This window comes from Euwallacea fornicatus, chromosome 14 (assembly GCF_040115645.1).
Source record: "Euwallacea fornicatus isolate EFF26 chromosome 14, ASM4011564v1, whole genome shotgun sequence".
In the NCBI taxonomy this organism is placed as follows: Eukaryota; Metazoa; Arthropoda; class Insecta; order Coleoptera; family Curculionidae; genus Euwallacea; species Euwallacea fornicatus.
Window position 1 is genome coordinate 4,115,443 of NC_089554.1, and position 20,719 is coordinate 4,136,161.

At 39.0% G+C, this 20,719-nt stretch overlaps 1 protein-coding gene across 1 annotated transcript in view; it reads right to left on the reverse strand.

Moving 5' to 3' along the window:
• The window catches only part of dpy (dumpy), a 149,553-nt gene that overhangs the window by 88,206 nt on the left and 40,628 nt on the right, over positions 1 to 20,719 (reverse strand). Inside the window, exons 3-5 of the mRNA XM_066290092.1 lie at positions 15,336 to 15,534; positions 7,875 to 7,979; positions 4,287 to 4,403 (exon numbers count right to left, since the gene is read on the reverse strand). Coding sequence (XP_066146189.1) covers positions 4,287 to 4,403; positions 7,875 to 7,979; positions 15,336 to 15,534 — 421 coding nt within the window. The remainder of the gene's footprint in view (positions 1 to 4,286; positions 4,404 to 7,874; positions 7,980 to 15,335; positions 15,535 to 20,719) is intronic.

A 20,719-nucleotide genomic window follows, 5' to 3' on the forward strand; every position in this document is an offset into this window, starting at 1 on the left:
TTCCAGTACCAGTCGTACTAATATTTTTGGCTGTCGTACCTACCTCATAGGCCGCAATAACGATTCACAGTTTGGCGCATGCGATTTACGATAAAAATACTTATTGTCACTTTGTCACTTGGTTCACTATTGGAACTTCTGGGCTAATAGAGAATACCGTATACCCTTTGGTAGCTTCAGCTTTTAATTGCTAATTGACACATATACGGTGGCAGCAAATAGCTAACAGTACTTCGCACGAATCATAGCATATCATTTTTCTAAATAGATCAATTTCGAACGTTTATATTATAGATCATGCGAAGCCAATTTGGTTCAAACACGTAAATCAAAATATCCTGGCTTCAGGTGCATTCCTGCAGGGGGTACCATAGGAATTAACCTCCTTCCTTGGTAGCGGTATATGTAAAACATATTGAAGTAACAGTTTTGCTATTATTGTTATTTTGCGGTACTGTCAAGAGTTTTTCTAACATCGGCATATGGCTTATTCAATAAGCATTAAATAAGCCATAGTTTCGATGCAGTTCCAGTGTTTATACGCATATCAGCAGGAAATGGACGCGTGCAATGAGCCGGGATAATTAAATAAACAGTTGCAAATTTGTTTCCCTGAACTGTATTAGACGTTAACATCATTGAAAAAATAAGAGCTGTTCTGTGACATAACGATGATATGAATTTTCTTTTCTGCAGAAGTAACGGTTAGAGAATTATCTTCCGAGAATTTCGCTTTGTTATCTACCTTTGGATATGCGTGTATGTTGATTTAATTGACTGAGAATTCTGCAGGGAAGCTTTGTGTTCGGCCATTATTAGGTAATTAAAAATAAATATGTGTAAAATAGTAGATCACTAGTTTTTTCATGCAGCAGGTTCCAAGCATTATGCAGATGAGGTCTTCGACCTGCCGATCCGAGGCTGTTCTTACTTTATCAAAATTCTTCTACCTATTGAATATACAGAGTGTCCCGCGAGAAAATTGTCCACCGTCTCTCTGACATTAAAAAAAAAACACGCTAAAACACGTCAACTTTCATAAGGAAGGGGACGTCGTTTGGGGAAAAAGTTGTTTCCCAAAATTTCAAAAAAGGGGTAGTTTCCAGGGGTGAAGGGATGACATTTCGAAAACATCTTTTTCGCCAAATGACGTCTCCCTCCTTATCAACGTTGACGTGTTTTAGCTCTTTCTTTTTGAACAAACAACAGAAAAGATATTCGGGGTGAACACCTTTCCCTAGAGCACTGCATATTTTGAGATTGATTTAAGTTAGTTCACGTTACTTAGTGCTGGCGAATAAAGCAAAACATGGCAAGGATATAAAAAAAGCTCCGTTGCTGTCCCTAGAAGGGTAAAAACACTAGAGAACATGGAGCCAAATGTGGCTGTGGATAGAGGTGGTAACTCTGTATAGTAGAAAAAAACCGTTGAATACGCGAGTCATGGTGGATGATATACTGGTAGAGAGTTGGCAACCAGTAAAGTATCTTGGAATGGATTTGAAGAGACATTTAAAAATGACCACGAGTGTGTCGGGAACCTGTTTGAGGGCAAACTATGTACAAATAATCTTATTAGACTAGGATTTAGAATGAGAGCGCTTAGATCCAGCAAAAGGAGACTGTTGTGCAGTTTCGCTACATCAGTAGTGCCCTATGGGGCCCCGATATATCAAGGAGCAATGTGATTCTACGATGGAGCACTATAGGAAAATGTTAGAAAAGAGAACAGGAGACTAGCCCTAATCATTACAAGCGTGTGTTAAGCGGAACCCTCAAGCGCACTGAAAGCTCTGGCAAGATTGTTGAGTGACCTCAAGTTTTGGCTTTGCTGGCCAAGACAACACAATAATACCGGACTCACGGCATATCTGGTTGAGCTTTTTATGTCGAAAAATGATGTTAGGGAGGATCCTGAGGTAGGATGTTCCAGTACTTCCTGGCGGTGAGGCTGGACGACCGTGTGCCTTTTGACGAAGGTCAAAGGTTACCTACTGCCTTGAGCAAAAATCCAGTGTTGCAGCTTAACGGTATGGTGCACATGCCTTTGTTGTGTAAATTATTTAAATTAAACCATTATTGCTGGGTGTTCTGTTTTCTATGCCACGCAACATATTTTGAGTCCCGCGACTATCTCGAATAGCCGCAAAAAGAGATTTTCATCGAAAACAGAGGAAAAGAATGCGTGGAGTGAGAATATTTTTTCTTTTCTTTTCTTCTATCTCTCCCCTCGTTTGTCTCTTTTCAAGTTCTTAATTTTGTTGTCAATAATGAAGTTATTACCGACACACCTTTGCAAAAGAGTCTTTGGGGATCATTGATGACAGGTTTTATGGGATACAGCAAAACCCACCGAAAGACACCCTTTTGCAAGTAGTCGGATTGGCCGAGGCATACGCGGAAGAAAGGTCAATGAGTTTAAGAAGTGACGACATCAAGAATTAATGTTAGCAGCAATAAGCCGCGTTCAAGTTTTTTCTTTTGTTCTTTGAGTATTTTACTTATCAACACTTCCTTGCGAAAGAACAAATATCCAAGGCAGGATATACCAACAATTCCAATGCTTATTATTAATAATTAGAATAGAGCTAGAATTTCTACGGTTCTTTACGTGATCGCAAATATCGAGTTAATTTTCCAGGCAATACAAGTCGTTTAACCAAATTGCTGACAAACCTTCGCTAACAGTAAAATTGCATAGGAAGAAAGTAATTAATTCTGTTGGGCTGAGGAAAAAGAGGAAAATTAATAGCTGGGGAATGCATCTTTGCCTCTTCGTGGTGGTAATGGGCGAAGTAACATGCATATAAGTTACTTTGGTAGAAATTCTTCCTTATTACCGATTTCAGTGATTTGTTCAAAGCAATAATAATAAAGTGATAGGTAGAGGAGTATTGATCTCCAATCATTAATTATTGTTAGAAAAATTTGAAACGTTAACTACGACGAAGTGTATTAAAATTGTTCTACGGTGGGGGCTGGTAACCTTTAGTGTTAATCATCATGGGTACGTTTCCCCAAACGAATTAAGTATTTGCATTTTTAGAGGTTCGTGGTAGTGCCATCGTGTGCTTCTTCATGCGGGCGTTCACACAAGCATTTCAAGAATACAATTTTTTAATGGAAGCTGCACATACGCGTTTAGAAGAGTATCGGGAATCACTGCTTTTACTACTCATTGCATGCTTCGTCGATATTCCTAAGTGAAATATCATTTGCGATAAATCTGAACAATGATATCCGCTTGAAAAAGACCAACGAAGTACTCAAAAGGTGAAACGTTAATGATGGCAAGTTAGCAAGGAACGAAGGAAGAACAAATCCTAACAGACACGTACACTTTCGAATCATTTAATTAATAGTCTTAAGACTTGTGTTAAAGCTCAACTTACTACCAACGATCCGTAGATACAGTTCTGATTCTAATGAACAGGAAATTCGCGAATTATCGCACTTTTCACGTTTTAATTATCCGAATGATGGATGACGTCCATGTTCCGTTAATGGATTGAGGTACGCAATTAATCTTTTCGCCTGCACTGGCGCGAATATTTCGGACCTTTTGTTTTTCTGCCTCCCTTCGACGTGTAATGAGAGATTACTCTCTCAATTATTCGCAGAACCGAATCTAATTAAGGCCGTCCCTGAAAAACTTCACCGTCACTGCCTAACGTAAACTTTAGCAAAATGAGATTCAACAGTTTTATGAACTCAACTTCGAAGATGATAATCTGCTCAACCTTAGTCACGACCTTCCCAATGGGCACATTTGAGAAGCGCGTGCGTGATCACGATATGTAAAATGTACCCAATTAGGGGTCACAACACCCATCAAAAACGCCATATACAAAATTCATTGCATGAACGGTTATATTTATTCAATATCCTTTTTATCCATAGTAGGATGATTCATATCGTGGGGAGCTGAATCAAGGGGCTAAGAAGTACGGTATTATTATTCCGTTGACTTACGAGTACCTCCGTCCGGTACTTATCGTGAATCTTAATGTCGGGAGGTCAAAATTTGAAGATGCGTCCCACATTCTGGTTGCATAGGTACCTATTACGAAACAGGCCTTAGAACTAGGTATGCAACATAGTGCGTGCAACTTGACTTGTATGGCGGTAGCCCTATTTTAGTGGTACTCACGCATGATCTTACGGGCGCATTTCGAGATAAGGTCTTCGTTTTGGGAAAAAGCCACTGATTTTATATGGTTTCATCGTCTTGGCAGTAGTTCTTTCCTCAAATGACTGGTAGTTGTAAACACTACACAGAAGCTTACCTTCACAGCGAAAACCATCTCCATGGTATCCTGGAAAGCACGTACAGGAGAAGCTTCCAAGCGTATTAGTACAATGCGCAAACACATCGCACGGTCGGTATTTGCACTCGTTCTCGTCTGGAAATAAAATTTCTTTTAGTTTTATTTATGTCACATCATGGTCATTGCAGTAATTGAAACAAAAAAAAAAACCTTTTTGCGAGAGCGTCATCGGGCGACGAAATCCGATAATGTTACACCATATAGCTTTCGCAATTTGATTAAATTAACCGACCTCGTATCTCTAAAGATAACTGCAATCCAAATGGTGGGACTCGTAAAACGGGCACCCTGTATAGAGGCTTTTATTAGCAGCTCTCGCTGATTCAATAAAATTTAATCAGAAACATATAAAACGAAGAGAAACAGGAAAAAATTAAGCAGTAAACCAGCAACATTGTATCCAATCATATATAATAATTTCATAGAAAATAGTGCTGCGGTCTGTTAGGTATGCAGATTGCTGTTTTAGAGCCGAGTAGAGCCATAAAACCGCATAGACATATATACATGGCCTTGCAAAGGCCAACGATAAAGTACCAGTTGTTATGGGATTAAACTTTCATAACCTTCATTTAGTATCTCGTATCGAGATGATGGTGGTCAGTCTTTGGCATTTCCAAACCCATTTCGCTTTCCTATTCACTTTAAAGTGGCTAATCATACTTTTTCAAACGCAGAGAACAAGATGACCCTCATCGTATGAATCCCATCATTATCGCAAGCCACTCTGTTTCAAGTTTAACAAACGGATACCATTATCGAAAACACTCCATCGAAGATCTAGTGATAGTTTCGCCATGTATGAGTGACATGCAAAAAACGAGATGGTTATTAATAACGTTCGCTAGCATATTTGATAAATTCGAGTCTAAATGCACTCTTAAGAATGATAGTGTGTATTGATGAGATTTACAAAAACTTGGTTTTCGAAAACCATTGCGAACGCATTTTGGGATGGGTCTGTGGGCGGAATGGGATTTAAGCTATCAACATCTAAATTTAATGTCAGATTCTATTTTTTTTATCACCTTTTGTTCTTGTGTTATAAACAAAAGTTCGATTTTTGGCAATTTCGAGAAATTCATTAAATATATAAATATTGGCAATACTATTAACGCACTGAATACAATTTGGCCAAGTTCCTAGATATCGTCGCTGGTGGTCGTATGTAAATTGTATTTTACGATTCCCCAGAAAAAAAATCAAGCGGCGTCAAATCGGGAGAACGCGGTGGCCACCTCATTGGTCCGTTATACCTTATCCAATTGTGTCCAAAATAAATATTTTCCCAACTTTCAGTTTAGTAATTTTAAGACGGCTCTGATTTCATAAGGTGAAAAACCTAAGGTTATGCCTTATCAAATGTCTTGTGAAAAGTATTGCGTTGGTGCAAAATTAACGAGAATTTTTTCTTCGTGCTTTTATTTCTTGAAAAAAATTGGAGCTTTGCTTAGTTTTTTTAAAAAATAATCTCCATTTCAGTAACAAAAATGTACATCGAAAATTATGTTCATATTCGCCATATTATGCTATATCACTTTGAGAAAGGAGCGCAATCATTTCGCCATCTCAACGAACTTTTTAACGAAGAAACAATCAGTCAAAAGTAAGTGGTAAGTTGATTCAATAAGTTCAAATCGAGCGACGTAAACGTCGCAGATGAAGATAGAAGAGGACGATGATCGGATTTCGACGATGAGGCATTTTTGCCGGCCGTGGAAGATGACGAACGTCTGACCGGCAGAACGCTGGCCGAAAACTTCTGCGTCAACCAGTCCACGATCATTCACCGTTTAGAGAAGTTTGGAAGTTCGCTGGACGAGTACCGTACTAATTCTTCGATAACAACAAGACCGAAAGTGTCCGTACTTTTACCGATTCGCTGCGACGAAACGAGCAAGCTCTGTCTCTGAAAATTCTGATGAATTATGATTGTTGTTTGAAAACATCAAACGAAAGAAGGTTAGCGAACTACCAAGTGTTTCACTCAAAGGAATACCGAAAGACGTTCACGGTAAAAAGATCATGTGGTGTGTCTGGTGAGGCAGAAGCAGAATCATCCACTCATCTTTTATTGGTCGAACGACCCAATGTTATTTTTGATACCATTTTATGAAGTTCTAATGCATTCACCATTGCTGGGGTCCATATCACTTTAACCCATCAAAAATTGATGGTTTCTTCTTTGAAAACATTACTTCTTCAATATTGTAATACACGATTTTTTAATTTATTTTTCGTATAAGTATTTACAAGCTTTTGGCACCGTGAAGTAAATTGGAGGACTGGGCAAGATAACATTTTAAAAAACAGTTGAAAAATATAATAAATAATATAATGAAAATCAACCTAGCCAAGCCATTTTTGCCAAAGACCCAAAAAATAAAAAAAAACATGTAACACTATTGAAAAACAATTAAAATAGATATGGTGAGTTTGGCTATGGTTGGGATAAATTAGGTTGAGTTTACTGTTTATTATTTATTTTATGTATATTTATTATTACACAATTTATTGTATTTAGCACTGTTTTTTAAAATTTTACCCTACATATTATCATTTATTATTAAATAAACCGCGTCAATCCGCAAGTTCACACAGGAAGGCCTGTATTTCCTCATATAAAACCTGTAACCTCTTGACTTCCATACAAATTGCTATAGCAGGAAACTAAGGAACCTTCTTCATTATTCAAAACAGTTAATTACTTGGAAAAATTGTTAATAGATAGCACCACCTAACTAGTTTCAGGTGAACTCAAGTGAGTACCGCGAGCGCTAATGGGTTAATTAGTTTTATATCGTGGGAGAAGTACTGTAGGGACAATGAAAAACTTCTGAAAAATGTTAAATCCTCAGAGGAAGTTTAGGTTAGTTAGTGAGCTGTAGAAGTAGAGTAGCGGTTGCTTTTAGGTCTCTACTCCCTTCATTGATTAGGTTGGATTCAGACCAGGTTAGTCCAAGTGAGATAATTTGATTATTAGGTTGCTTAACAAAAGTGGACTCGAGCAGAAAATTCATGTATTCTCGTCTATTCACAGGGTCGTACTGTAATTATCTGAGTTCAAAATTTAAGGTACATGCACTACTGTTTGAAACAATGGAAGGGAAAATGTTCCCATCCTTTTTCAGTCCATTATTTACACTGGGGAAGAAACGCACGTAAGTACTCAGAGTGTTAGGAAATATAATAGCCGTCACTATTTTTTTTTTATATCGTCTTCACTGATTAAAGGCCTTCGCCTACCAACATGGAACGGAGCGACAGACCTTGCTGATAAGCTTATTCCCCAGAACTATCATTAAATTATTATTAACGACAATATTTCAACGCAAGTGAATAGGCGCTCTGCTATGATATTCCTGCAAAAAAACCAGTCTCGGAATTTGAAATGTGATCTTCTTCTAGTGGATACCGTTCGTGGTAATTATGGTACCCACAGTTGTTAGCAGCTCGGCGTTAGCAATGATAAACAACAATCTCACGCGCATCTTCAATTCGTAGGCTAATAAGCACCCTAATAGGCGTTAATTACGGGGTACTTACCAGGAACTTCACAGCTACATCCTCCATAACCGTCATTACAGTAACACTGACTATCGAGACAGGCTCCATTCTGACATTCTGTGCCGTCCTCTTTTCGACAGTCATCTGCAAAATAATAACACTAGTTAGAATAGCTGTAAATCTTTTAATAATAAATAATGATGAATTTGTTATTGTCTGACAGATGGTTTATCATCAATCAGTCATAAGGACCGTGTTGGAAAGAACAAAGAGAAACCCCCTGTGTGAATCGTCGTCGAATTGTAAAATCCGATAAAATAAAAGAAAAACTCGTCGCTCACGATTAGACGGTACTCGTGAGTACTGTTGGTGCTCGCTGAGAGACCTAGACCTTGTTAAATGCCATTAAATATATTCAAATATAAATCACATCGCTACGGTTACAATGCACATAAAATCGAGAGACGACTTATACACACATAGGTACTAACAGGAATTTAAAAGGAAAGTCCGAGATTAGTGTTTCAGCAGATTCGATGCGGTCTTCGTCGCATTTGAAATCAATTAAACCGACCCCGTCACCAAAAATACGACTGATATCAACGATTCTGCTGATTCACCCTGTATTAAGCTAACGTGCACCTACTCCTCGATAGCTGGTCTTTGTGTGTAATTTCTATTACACGACCCTGAACGGGTTATGGACAGAAAGGATAGCTTCACATGTTATATTGTTTCATGAGTAAGCAATAATTTTATTTGTTGAGGGTGTCACGTCAAAACGCTTCAATAGAAAGATGAAGATTGTACTGTTCAATTGTCCTTTATTTAAAGTTACTTACTTTGTAATGACAGCTCTGACAAATCTTTGTGGGTTTGAATAGAATACAGCGTGCTTCGGCTAGAAATAGTCGTACATGTGTTGTAATTTGGCTATAAATTTATTTCAGAAATGCTGCGGGATAAATTCGAAAACTTCGGTGGACAGATGAATTCCTTTGATGCAAATCGTAGATTGCAGAGCTCGAAGATAATTGTTGAGTTACCATTGACTCAATATGGCTCAATTTAATTGATTCGGCCCCCGAAGGTGTTCGGTTGCCTCCCAACGGAAGAAAAATTATACCGATACGTTGCTCATGCAGTCGCCTGTTGATATCTCAGAAATATCAATTATCAATTTGATCAGTACGCGATATAGGAGATAATTTTAACTATGGTTTTGTACCGAGAATTTTCAATTAGGTGATAAACGCAATCGAGCTATTATTAATTGGAGGTCCTAGGGGAAGTTTCATAAATCACTTTCTGCTAATCTGCGCGAGTCCCAGTTCTTCGCCGCTCCTGAGGAAGCAGCAACCTCCAAACGAATCTGTCGTATTTATCAAGTTTCTGTGAAATTTACCGGTTGCCAGCGTTCCCTGGGGCAAATCGCCTATCAACCCAGTGTGAAACACATTAAGGAACAGTTACCTTCACACAGTTTTTCGCTTCTCGGGACGATCTACTATCTAACACATTGAGGCCAAAAAAGTCGAGTTTCTGATGATGCAAACCGTTAGCTAATAAATTTAATGCAGCTAATTCTAACTCTGCATATCTGCAAATCGAGCAGTAAATTCTAGCTTGTTCGAATTAAATTAGACGCTATCGGCTTAAGATTTTTTCCCTGTACGCCCACGAATGCGGAAACGCGAAGAAACTGCAGAGTTAGATTCGCCCGTTGTTAGAGGCCAATTGTAGTTGTATTTTGAGGGTCTCGGACGGTTTTTCCCTAAAAAATCTTTGCCGTTAATTATTGAGGCAGCTTTGTGAGGCATCACCTTGCGCCAGATAAGATCGTGTTTGGAACTAGTTTATTTTACGAGGAATCTGGTTGGCCATATGTAATTAATGGTAATATAGATCTACCATCGATGGGGCTCCCGCAGCCTGGTCGGCTACCATTCGCAGGAATGGAAAAAATCGCGTATTTTATCTTAATGCGATCCTCTCGAGAACGTGGTATTGCATTGTTGTTCTTTTGTAGTTTGTTAATGGCTATTTACGATACCCAGTCTTCGATATCAAATAGCTAAATATAGGTTAGTATATTTATGCTGTTCTTTTATTGAAGATGGGTCTTCAAGGCCGTTGGTGACTCCCGGAACAGCCGCCAGTTCAGAGAATACCCATTCGTGGGACTCCGGGAGGCCCAGAAATTAAACGCTGGCTAATAAATTAACATATTAGAAGCTGAATAATAGGCGCTGTCTAAGCAAACAATGGGAGCATAATTTCTCGGAATAATATTGCAAATGTCAATAGAATCTTATTAGCGTTTGCGGCGTATTCAATTAGCAATTATTGTTATCAGTGTCAAAGGGCATCGTATTCTTTCTTTTTTTTTCGACGAAGTTCCTCGTGCAACATACCTATCTCAGGCCAAGCCTATTATTAGACATATCGAGATATCTTCGACTTCAGGAATTTTGAACCCCTCTGCCAAGTTTTTCTCAGAAACATCCTCAGCATTCGCCAAGCAGGTAAATCTCGCCAGGATTTTTACAATCGAAGAAGCGCCTCGCATTCCTTGCTTTCGATGCGATTTCAGAATGTTTTCGAACCGTCTAGCACGCATCGCTTTCAACTCTTATTCTTATTGCGCTTAAAGCACGTCTCCCTTTGCTACTTAAGCCATTGTTCTTAAGGGTACATGCGGAATATTAAAATACAAGAGCCGCGCTGAAAGCGAGAGTCAGACTTCGGTTGACAATAGGACAAGTCAGCAACATTCAGTTGCATCTATGGTGAATACAATTTGAATATACGGCAGAAGGTGAATATTAAATTAGTCGATACAGAAAGTTTCAGTTTTGCTTTCTATGGCTTGGGAAATCACGAGAGTTGCGGAATTGGCAAAAAAGCAACTGGAACGTATTTATTATTATTTTTTTTTAATAGTGAATTCGGTCGGCTCAAGTGTTGTCCCCGGACGGGGGGAACTTCCCACTGGATGTGAGAAACACGCACGATGTCTTCAGAAAGTCAATATGTCGGACAGAATCGTCGGAACTGAATAAGTGGGAATGGCCCCCTAGACGACCAGACTTGACGACCCTGGATTTCTATGGGTCTGATAAAAAATAGGGCGTATGCAACAAAGTTGAGCTGGAGAGTTCCGAAGAAGAATTATTGAGTAATGCCAGATGGCTGGCGGTTGCCGGACTTCCACCCACAATGTATAACCTCATAGTCCAATCACCATTATCTAGTTCTGCAAACCTATCACATAAAGTCCATATTAGGGACAATGTCACGTGTAGGCGATTTTTTGTTAGCAGTTCATAGATTTGTATTGTCCCGAGTGTGAATAGTGGGCGAAGGATAGGCGCCGCTAAATTCTATTAGGTATAATTAAGCCATTAGTTTCGTTTGCAGTAGTTCCTAGTACCTTTAGGGCTCAACCGTAAAGTTTTGCAGTAAATATCTGCTGTTTAAAAAGCCTTAACCGGCATTCTTGTGGTGAAAACAAATTTATTCGCAACACAATAGTCAACAAATCGACTATAAATTGCTGGACGTAAGCATCCGTTATACCTTGAAGAAATGATTATCGAAAATTGCAAAAATTCGAGATCGATATTTGATTGTGCAACTTTACATATAACACGGGTAATATACAAGAGAGGAAATAAAAGTCGGTTCGTTTCATTGGAAATGGGTGCCGCCTTCAAAAAGGAAATAATTGCCAGTGAGAACCAGCTTATTATGGCACTTACTCTGAATTATCGCCTGTAATTAAACTTATTGTAGAAGTGTTCGATATGTCAAGAACTTTTACTCTCATCTTAATGTGCTCGGATCTTGTATCCTAACGTAAACGCACTTTTTTCCGACATTGAACCGTCTTAATTGATCCATGATCTAGAAGCGCATCTGTTAATTAAATAAAGCAATTAATCGTTTCCCTTTCGAGCTCATAGAAACTACTCCCAACGTTTATTCGAGGTAATGGGCAAAAAAGGTGAAACAACAAGAAGAGCGAAGCCGAGAGATACGTATTTAAAACAGAAGAAGATATACATAACGCGACTTGGTACTAGAGGAAAAAAATTCCTTCCGAGGTGGTCGAAGATGTCGAATGTTCAGTCAGAGAGATGATACTATGCAGATTAGGATATGGCTTGCCAGTACCATATCTATTATACTGCGGGGTCATAAATACTGGTTAACAATGCACTATAACTAGATATGCTAGATTTGTCCCGCCTGATTTACTTACTTCGGGGGATATTAGGGTCAGACCGTCCGAGAACGTAAAATGCGAAAAGGAGGACAGTTATTGCGCGTAAGACGAGAATTAAGAAATTCATCAAGGTGTGATGAATCGTAGTACCGCCCATTACGAGCGGGCGCTCGTAGTTTTGGGGATTCACGTGCAATCAACTCCTGTGTCAAAATCACTTTCAGGATCGTTCCGGTCAGTTCAGGTTCGTAATTTTTAATCTTCTGTCGGTCTATTGCTGGACGCCTAGAAAGTGGCTCAATTCTCTAACCCTTAATGAAACATTAGCGCGCTCGTATTTTAAAGCCGCGAAGCTTCGATTTCATTGTTAATAATCGTCGCAAACCGTAGAATTTCCGCCCGGCACTAAAATGCCCAAGAATGCCCAAGGAAAAGTAGGTTTTCTCACGAAACTAATTATGTCTCCCGTAACAAATTTAAGCAAATGTAAAACGAATTTTTAGATACTTAACGGGATTCGTAAGCAAAGAACTGCGTTCGACGAAGCCGAGGATCTTAGGACTTCCAATGCAAAATTGCAGCTAAAAACTAACTGCAACCATGAAGAGGTATGTTGACTCTCCATCAGGGTATAAAATATACAGGCAGGATTCTGCAGCTTGAAACTTGAGTGCACTCTATACAATCAAGGTTAAAATTCCATTTAATCATTTCGTTTCGGTTTGAATGCGACAAGAACTGCTACCATCAAGGTAATCTAGAGACTTGGATAATTGGGTGCAATGAGATGGGTTGCAACTGAGAGACTCTGTTTCACTTTCTCGCAAAATAATGGCATGTTTCAGAATGCGGATTGCCAGGGATTTGTATCAGGAAAAATTAGCGAAAAATTTAAATTGGATTTGCATCACTTAGTCGAAGATATTCAGTAACAAGGGACACAGCCAAAGCGATCCTGGAAATAACCGTAAGTGTGATTTTCTGCTGAAACCACTGAGGCCAGGTGGGATATTTAAGATATCTTAATCGAAAGGATGCAACTGATTCGACCCCCTTAATGGAAAAAAAACTTTCCTTTTCGCCACCCCGCATCTCTCGTCAAATGCAGTATTTCTTGACGCCTTTCGATTCGGTAAAATTAAATATAAAAACTCAGAGAATCATCGGGCAGGATCTCACACAGACAATAACAAAAACACAAAGATAACGATTTATATATGCCCATGGCACCTAACCGAGAACCTCCTTGTATGTGTCTACTTTATGGGTTCAGTTACATGAAATTCTGGTCACCTTTATACTATTTTTGTGCAGATCGTCTGAGTCAACGTCTGCGATGAGGCATTAAAACGTTGATGGATACTTCGGTGAGAAGACTGATACAATCTAGGAATTTCACCCATTTTAGGTATGCATATGTTACTTTAAGTTGACCCTAAAGACTCGATCAGGTCCACCCTAAACGTGTCCTTTAAGGTTTTCCGCCAACCAAAATCGACTTGACTAATTTCCCTCGCGGAAATCCGGCTGAAAATTCCATAGTTGTGTATAGTATGGATTTTAATGGTTAGCAATTTGTAGCGGTTGCGTTCTCTTGATTATTTCTATTTAGTTTATTATATAATTGATCACTGGCGCCTACCTAACTAATAAAAATTTTAATCCCTTCCTTGATATTCCTTGTATCCTCTGTAGATAAACAGAGTCGGCCAGTTCATGGATGGCGGCACCATGAAATATTTTCCATCAAAGGCAAGCTTGCATAATTAGTAGATTTTAATAAATGCCCGGATGATTCATTGACTAATTATCACTGCGGCACAAAAACTATGTTTTCCCTGGTAATTATTTAATTATTGTATCTTTGCACTTTTGCCTGCCACATGTTATATGCCTGCCTCGATCGAGCCCCATATCTTATTTACGGCTTCCACGTTTTATGGTTCGAGTTTGTATTTTAGCACATGCCATCGGTAATTAAGTATCATTACGATGCCATCTTGGGTACCGTTCTTTTTATTAGAAATATAGCTTCCAGAAAAAGCGTTTGAGCATGGTCGGCTCGAACCCATATCGACATTGCGTTCAGAAGAAAAGCCCATTGTCGTATGTAAAATACAGTTTGGTGATATTCCGGGAGTTTTTAGCTGAAAATGGAGGGTACAATCAAGACAAGCCTCAGGGAGTGTCTCAGAGGAAGAGTTTTTCAAATGAAGTGGGTGCCATAAGGATACTTGTAGGAAATTTGTCCGGAAAAATGCGAAAATTCCCAAATGCCGTAAAACTTGGCGAGTATTGACTGAATTCAATGCCATCGCAGTTAACCCGAGTCATAAAGTATATGCAGTGCGGCTCTAAATTGTCACCCTCTCTCATTAACTTTTTAAGAAACAGCTGCCTTACATTAACGAATGTTCGTGAGCTAAATTCCCTGGTGGTGTAACATAAACCTTTGATTTAATACAGCCCCATGCGAAAAGTCCAGTGGCGTCAAATCTAGAAATCTCGGAGGCCACTTAGTCGGGCCGCATCATTTCGTCCAGGTTCCCATAAAATTTTCATTGGAAAATTAACGGAAAAACATCAACTTAGAGCCGCACTGTACTCTTATTAGCCAAGATGTTATGCGAGTTGCGGTCATTGGCATTTCAGAGAGCGGAAGCAACACACTTAAATGAACTCTCCTTAAAAACGAGAATAACATTAGATCCTAATTAAGTGCCAATCCTAACGAATTTGGAACTGTCAATATCTGTATCATGGAGCAGGACCTGAGTCTGAAAACATCCATGCGAACTGACGAGGATTCCACATGTTACGAAGCAGAAGCAGATTTATATTAAAATGGAACGGCGAGAGCCTTCGAAGGGAATGGTCGATGAGGAAAGGTATGTTGTGAAGAACAAATTATCCTTCTCATTGAGGCAGTCTAGAGAGTTCATGTTTTCTAGGTTCAATAATTTACAGCACTGATCAAGGTAAGAGCAATTAAGCCAAGACGCAATTGAATTTTTATTGAAAAGCGTTATGATTGATTAGCAATTTGCTTCGATGCTGCAATAAACTGACACCTGTCTAAATCTATTATTACCATTTATGAGAAAATTGACCCAAAGGTATGGTTTGTATGGGATATGCGTTGATTTTTTTTCCCGTACATACTTTCCTAAGATAATCGCGGTGATTACTGGCATGCCATTCATTTCGTATCAGTAAACAAACAAGTCGAGACTCTTAATTGGTGCCTTCACTGCATCACTTGAAAAACTTACCTGTACATTTAAGTTCTTTGGCTAATTCATCGGAACCTAGGTAGCAGTTCGGTGTTCCATCACAGAGCTTTGACAGTTCGAATAGCTGCAGAACATCAGTCGATTCGTTTACTTGGCAGCCAAAGTATCCATCCTCAAGGTTTAAAAAAAATACTTCTCGTTTGATACCAAAACCAATCCCTCCAAAGGACTGGCCAGTCTGAAACAAAAAGCAACAATTTACATCTGTTCTACAGAGTCAAAAGCCTAAACAAATTCCCGTTACACAATCATCAGATAAATAAGATGTCATGTCCCGGATGTATCTCCATTTGCAAATTTTCTTGCTCTCAGCTTCGCAATTGACCGTGCACACAATTAAGCATAATTCAGCAGGTCAGGAGTGTTTGTTTTAACATGCTCCTTGGAGGTATTTAAATACATGACATGTCAGAATTCCTTTATGTTGTTTTTAACAGTATTCAAAGCGTAAACGAACGAGAAATAACGGCAGTGGCTGATTTGTATTTTGATCTACAATGTTTTCTTTATCTCTTCACGAATTTCACCACTTCAATCTCGGATGAGAGATTTACTGGATGAGTCAATGCATTTGTTGTGTTGCTCAGTTCGAGCATCAAAATCAGTGGATTTTATGCAAATTTCTGAAACTTCAAATCCTCTTTTTATCCTGAGGACCAAAAGCTGTTAGCGGCGGGGGGGTAAGAGCGATTAATCGACAGCCAAAGCTTTAGGTCGAGCGTCAACTTTGATACTACTTGGCAAGAATATCATATACAAGGTTAGCCACACCAACGGTCCATTAGAAAATCGTCGACTTTCCAGTATTGTAGCCCGTTAAAATTTTATTTCAGGCCCGAATCGGCCATTTCATCCAAGCAAAAAAATTCACAATCCAGGTAAATTATTTTCCATTGGCGGCACTCTCGGTAATAACGGAAGAAGCAACTAATTTCGTTATTTTGTATGGAACTCCGTAATTTTCAGCCTTCTCATTAAATTTTATGGTCAGTTTATATAAAGCGTCTTATGTCTAACATTTTCCATTTCCAAGTTACTCCGGAAAATTTGAACATTTTTTGACAGCTGCAAAATCTCACGGAAAGCGGTATTGTGTGCTAACCGCTGCGAATTTTGGAATCGGTTTTCTGGGGCTCAAAGAGGATCTTAAGCTATATTTTGACGTATTTTAATGTGACAAAAATTCTTTCAAAATTGCTGAAAAACGCCTCCTAAATTGCACGACTTGAAATCTCAACAATTTGCTTATTTCGAATGGGACACGTACCTTAAAGCATGTTGGAATCTCGAATTTTATTTTGTGTCAAGTTTTATGAAGGTTCCCCGAACCGATTGAGTGTCTCGTTTTAAATAAATAAATTATTGAGATTTCAAGTATTGCGGTTTCGGAGGCATGTTTCGGGGCTTTAGAAGACTTTATGTCAAACTGAAATACGTCAAAAAGTATATTGTTAGGTCCTTTTTGAGCTCCAGAAAACCGATGCCAAAATCTGGATTTTCGTAGGATCCTGCAGTTGTCCATATATTCAAATTTTTCGATGTAACTCGAAAGCGGTAAGTTTCAAACATAAGGTGCTTTGCAAAACTTGGCCTTAAAATTTAACGGGAAATCCGAAAATCTGAAACAAATTAGGGAGTTCCATTTAAAATAAGGAAGTTGGTAGCTACGCCCGGTGTAAACGGAAAATATCGAAATATTTTTTAAATATTTTACTTGAATTCAAAACGACTGATTCTAGCCTGAAACCAAATTCTGTAGGGAGACGTCGCAAATTCTCTAACGAACAGTTGCGTGGCGAACCCTGTATAGAAACGTGTCCAAATGATCCTCGTAAGCGATACAAATCGGTACCAATATACTCATAAAGAGGTTCCTGGACTCGTTTGGTCAAAAAACCTATTCGACAAATTCGCCGTTGGGCTCGGAACCCGTTTAGCCCACTTAAAAAGGTGGCTTAATCTTCATATTCCCCGCCATGTTTGGAGGGTCCAAATAAAACTGACCAAGTGATTTGCAACTTTAAAAATAAATTATACACAAATCAGTGAGTGGGTGAGAGCGAAAATGCTATTTTTATGCCAGCAGTATTAAGTGTATAAAGATTTCCTTGAAAGGTCGTTTGAATTACGTTTAATTACAATGAGTCATGTAATTTTAGCCACTCTCAGTTAGCTATATAATGCAACCTATAGGATTTTTTTGCGTTTGTAATTAAGTAGTTGGTCAATTAGCTGTTCCTCTGACCTCCCCACTCGTGGTAAAACCGTAAAATGAAACAAAATAAGGTAAAATCCAAAACCTTTATACGTTAAACAACAATTCCTTTACAATTACAGCTTAGAGTTATAACCACTAGAATAACAAATATTAGATGACGACCTTGCACTAACGGTACCAACGCATTCCCCAACCTTAAAGAACGGAAGAGGTTCCAGCTCGTTAACCCAACTTCCTGCTTCAAATGTTTGTTCACAAGTAATATGCATGTGTGTAAATGCATCAGGATCATGTTTTACCGCACTTGAAGCTGCGGTACCTCTGTAGGTTCTTTTATCGTTTTCCCACATACTTTGGCAAGAACCTCCAGAGAGATAACCTCAGACGAGCATCTTCAATTAATAAGCGGTTTCAGGTGTTACTTTTGAATTTAAAGGTTTAGTTGTTTTCCTAACGGTTAACACTAAACTCTTAATTATTACACCAACAATGGCGATTAAGGCAGGTTCGGTCATGTGAATATTAAAAACAACAATCGGTAACGGTTTGTTGGATCAAATTTTACTACAAGTCTTTTACAATAATATCTGCCATAGATATCTTCAGAAAGACATTCTGCATTCAATGGTATATCTAGGGAACTCACGTGGAAGTTCGTTAATGTCCGAGAATTAATTTTTGTTTTAATTAATATTACTAGGCCAAGTTCCGAGATTTGGGTTGCAGCAACTTCTTTCGAAGCTGACGACGATAACTGAGAAATTCAAGCTTTTTTTATCATCAATCAATCATATTTTCATGACGGAGCTAACCACCGTCAAGTCTGACCAACACGAAAGATCAAACTTTACGCAGCTCGTCCACGTCAGGTGCCTCTAATTATTCAAATATAGTAATATCTATGTTAATGTGGTGTTCTGTTACCGAACAAACCTGCGAGCTAGTAATGGCATCGTGGTAACCTGTCATGAAATCAAAACATGAGGCTGAGCATCTTCTAATTAAAAAAGATAGGACTGGCAAAGATAAAAGCATTATACGCGTATGTATTAGCATACACGTATCTCTAGCAAGTCTCGCAGTGCATTCTTAGCTACAGGTAGCAGGTGATTGCTCAAAAAATAGCGGATTAACATATAAGTTTCATAAAGGGCACATGGGCGCGCGGATTCGAATCTGAATCGGTAGATTGAATTAATTCGGGTACCTAACAACGAGAAAACTTATTTTTGCCTTTGGAATCGAAAATTTTCACTAGTTTTTCGTAATTTTTAGTGTGTCAGTGTTCTCGCAAATCTTTCTCAGAAATTTCCTTCATAAATAATCTCGTAGCACTAGGAGCCCCCACGCCCAAATTTCCAATGCAGAGCAAATCAGTATCTCGAAAACTACAAGAGATTCTGTCAAACCGCTGGCGTAATCTGAGTTACACTCCCGAGCCATGAAATTAAGATCACTTGGAAAATTTCCCTAAGCTCGTGCAATCAAGTTCAGAGGGGCACTTTTCCAGCTTGGGATGCTTCCTCTTCCAGATCTAAAACGATCTTAATCATAATGATGAGTGGTCGGTAAAAAAACGGTCTCGTACCAAAACATCTGAAATGCGTTATCAGCATTTTTCTGTTCTGTGTGTTTTTTATCTGTATATTGCAAATTGTACCACTGGCTGCATTATCATCGAACTCTGACCTTTGATTAAAACGTCTTCAAATCCTATCATTACGGCACAAATTGTTGCCGCTATCGAAGATAATCGCGGAAAGCGTGGAACTGCTAGGAATTATAGAATAAGTGCAGCTAGTGTGCAAGATGTGCCTTAGTGGAACGAAGAGACTGAACTGCTCACTTGAAGACCCGGATCTGAAGGGAAAATGGCTACAGCAGCTAGAAATGAGTTTCGCTTCGAACTCATCTGTAAGAATAGAGATAAATCTCAATTGGACTTACAGCGTTACGACAACCAGGCAGGAGATATGCCCAAGCGTGTATTGCTGAGTAACTTCCATTTGATCAAGGCTCACTTGCGGCATGGGGAGAAATTTCATTTGAGGCACGTACGGAGTTAATCTCCATCCAAAATGGGACTCCGAATATCTACAGGTGCCTGACTGAGGTTTCACAAGACCATGTTGTATCCTTCATGGTTGCTCTTGGAGAAAACGCAAACTTTACGCATGATAATGCATAGCTCGCATGGTCGCTGTCTTTCCGGTGAAGGTTCAAATCACGCGACTTGTCCGACCTGCCCGAAGTCCGAATTTAAATCTGATAGAACAAGTTTGGGATATAGCAAAGTGACGGTTATGGAGTCATGTGCTGGTTCCTAGAAATTGCAGAGAGGTTCACGAAATCCAAAACCTGATTTGGATTGTGCCTCTTTGTCTACAAGCAGTTAATGCAGTTAGAGGAGGAAATACTCGGTACTGAAGTCCGCGAAAACTTTCATGTCCGAGGTGAATGCATTTTTTTTGTAATTTTGTTATTTTTAACACATTTCGACAGAAAGGACAAAAATTCTATTTCGTTCAAGCGATCATGAGATGAGGAGGAGGAAAAATAGAGGTGAAAAATTTTCAATGAACTATAAGCTGTCGAAATTAAATACGAATCATCAGAGTGGCCTTAATTTTATGCTCGGGAGTATATTTCCTAGGTAGGCCTAATGTTGGATAACCCTAGAATTGCCCAATGGACACGTCCAGAATCTTGGCTACTTACGTAACCGTTCGCCTTCAAAATAATGGCTACCTACTTAACAAACAACAAGTCGAAAAGTGGCGGGGCACACGACGTGCTTTTGGGAGTACCTGAAGAACTTCCAGTTCTTCCAAGGAGGATGTCTAATCGAACGAACGAGCTCTTTACAATGACGGACCACCCTGTGTGCAGTATATCCCTGCAACGTAGCAGAATAATCGCTCTGAAAATCATCATTTGTTACAACTATTCAGTTTTTAATGCTGCTTTGAAGTTCCTCGCTCACGTGTGAGAACAGCATTTTTACGTCGAGAACTCATTTTTTCGCAATAAAAAAAAACGATTTTTGTTTCAGCATGAATGCAAGAATACACATCAATCTTCATTCAACTGCCGACTTCACATAATTGTGGCACTTACCCGTGAAGCTGCAATAGAATAAACCTTC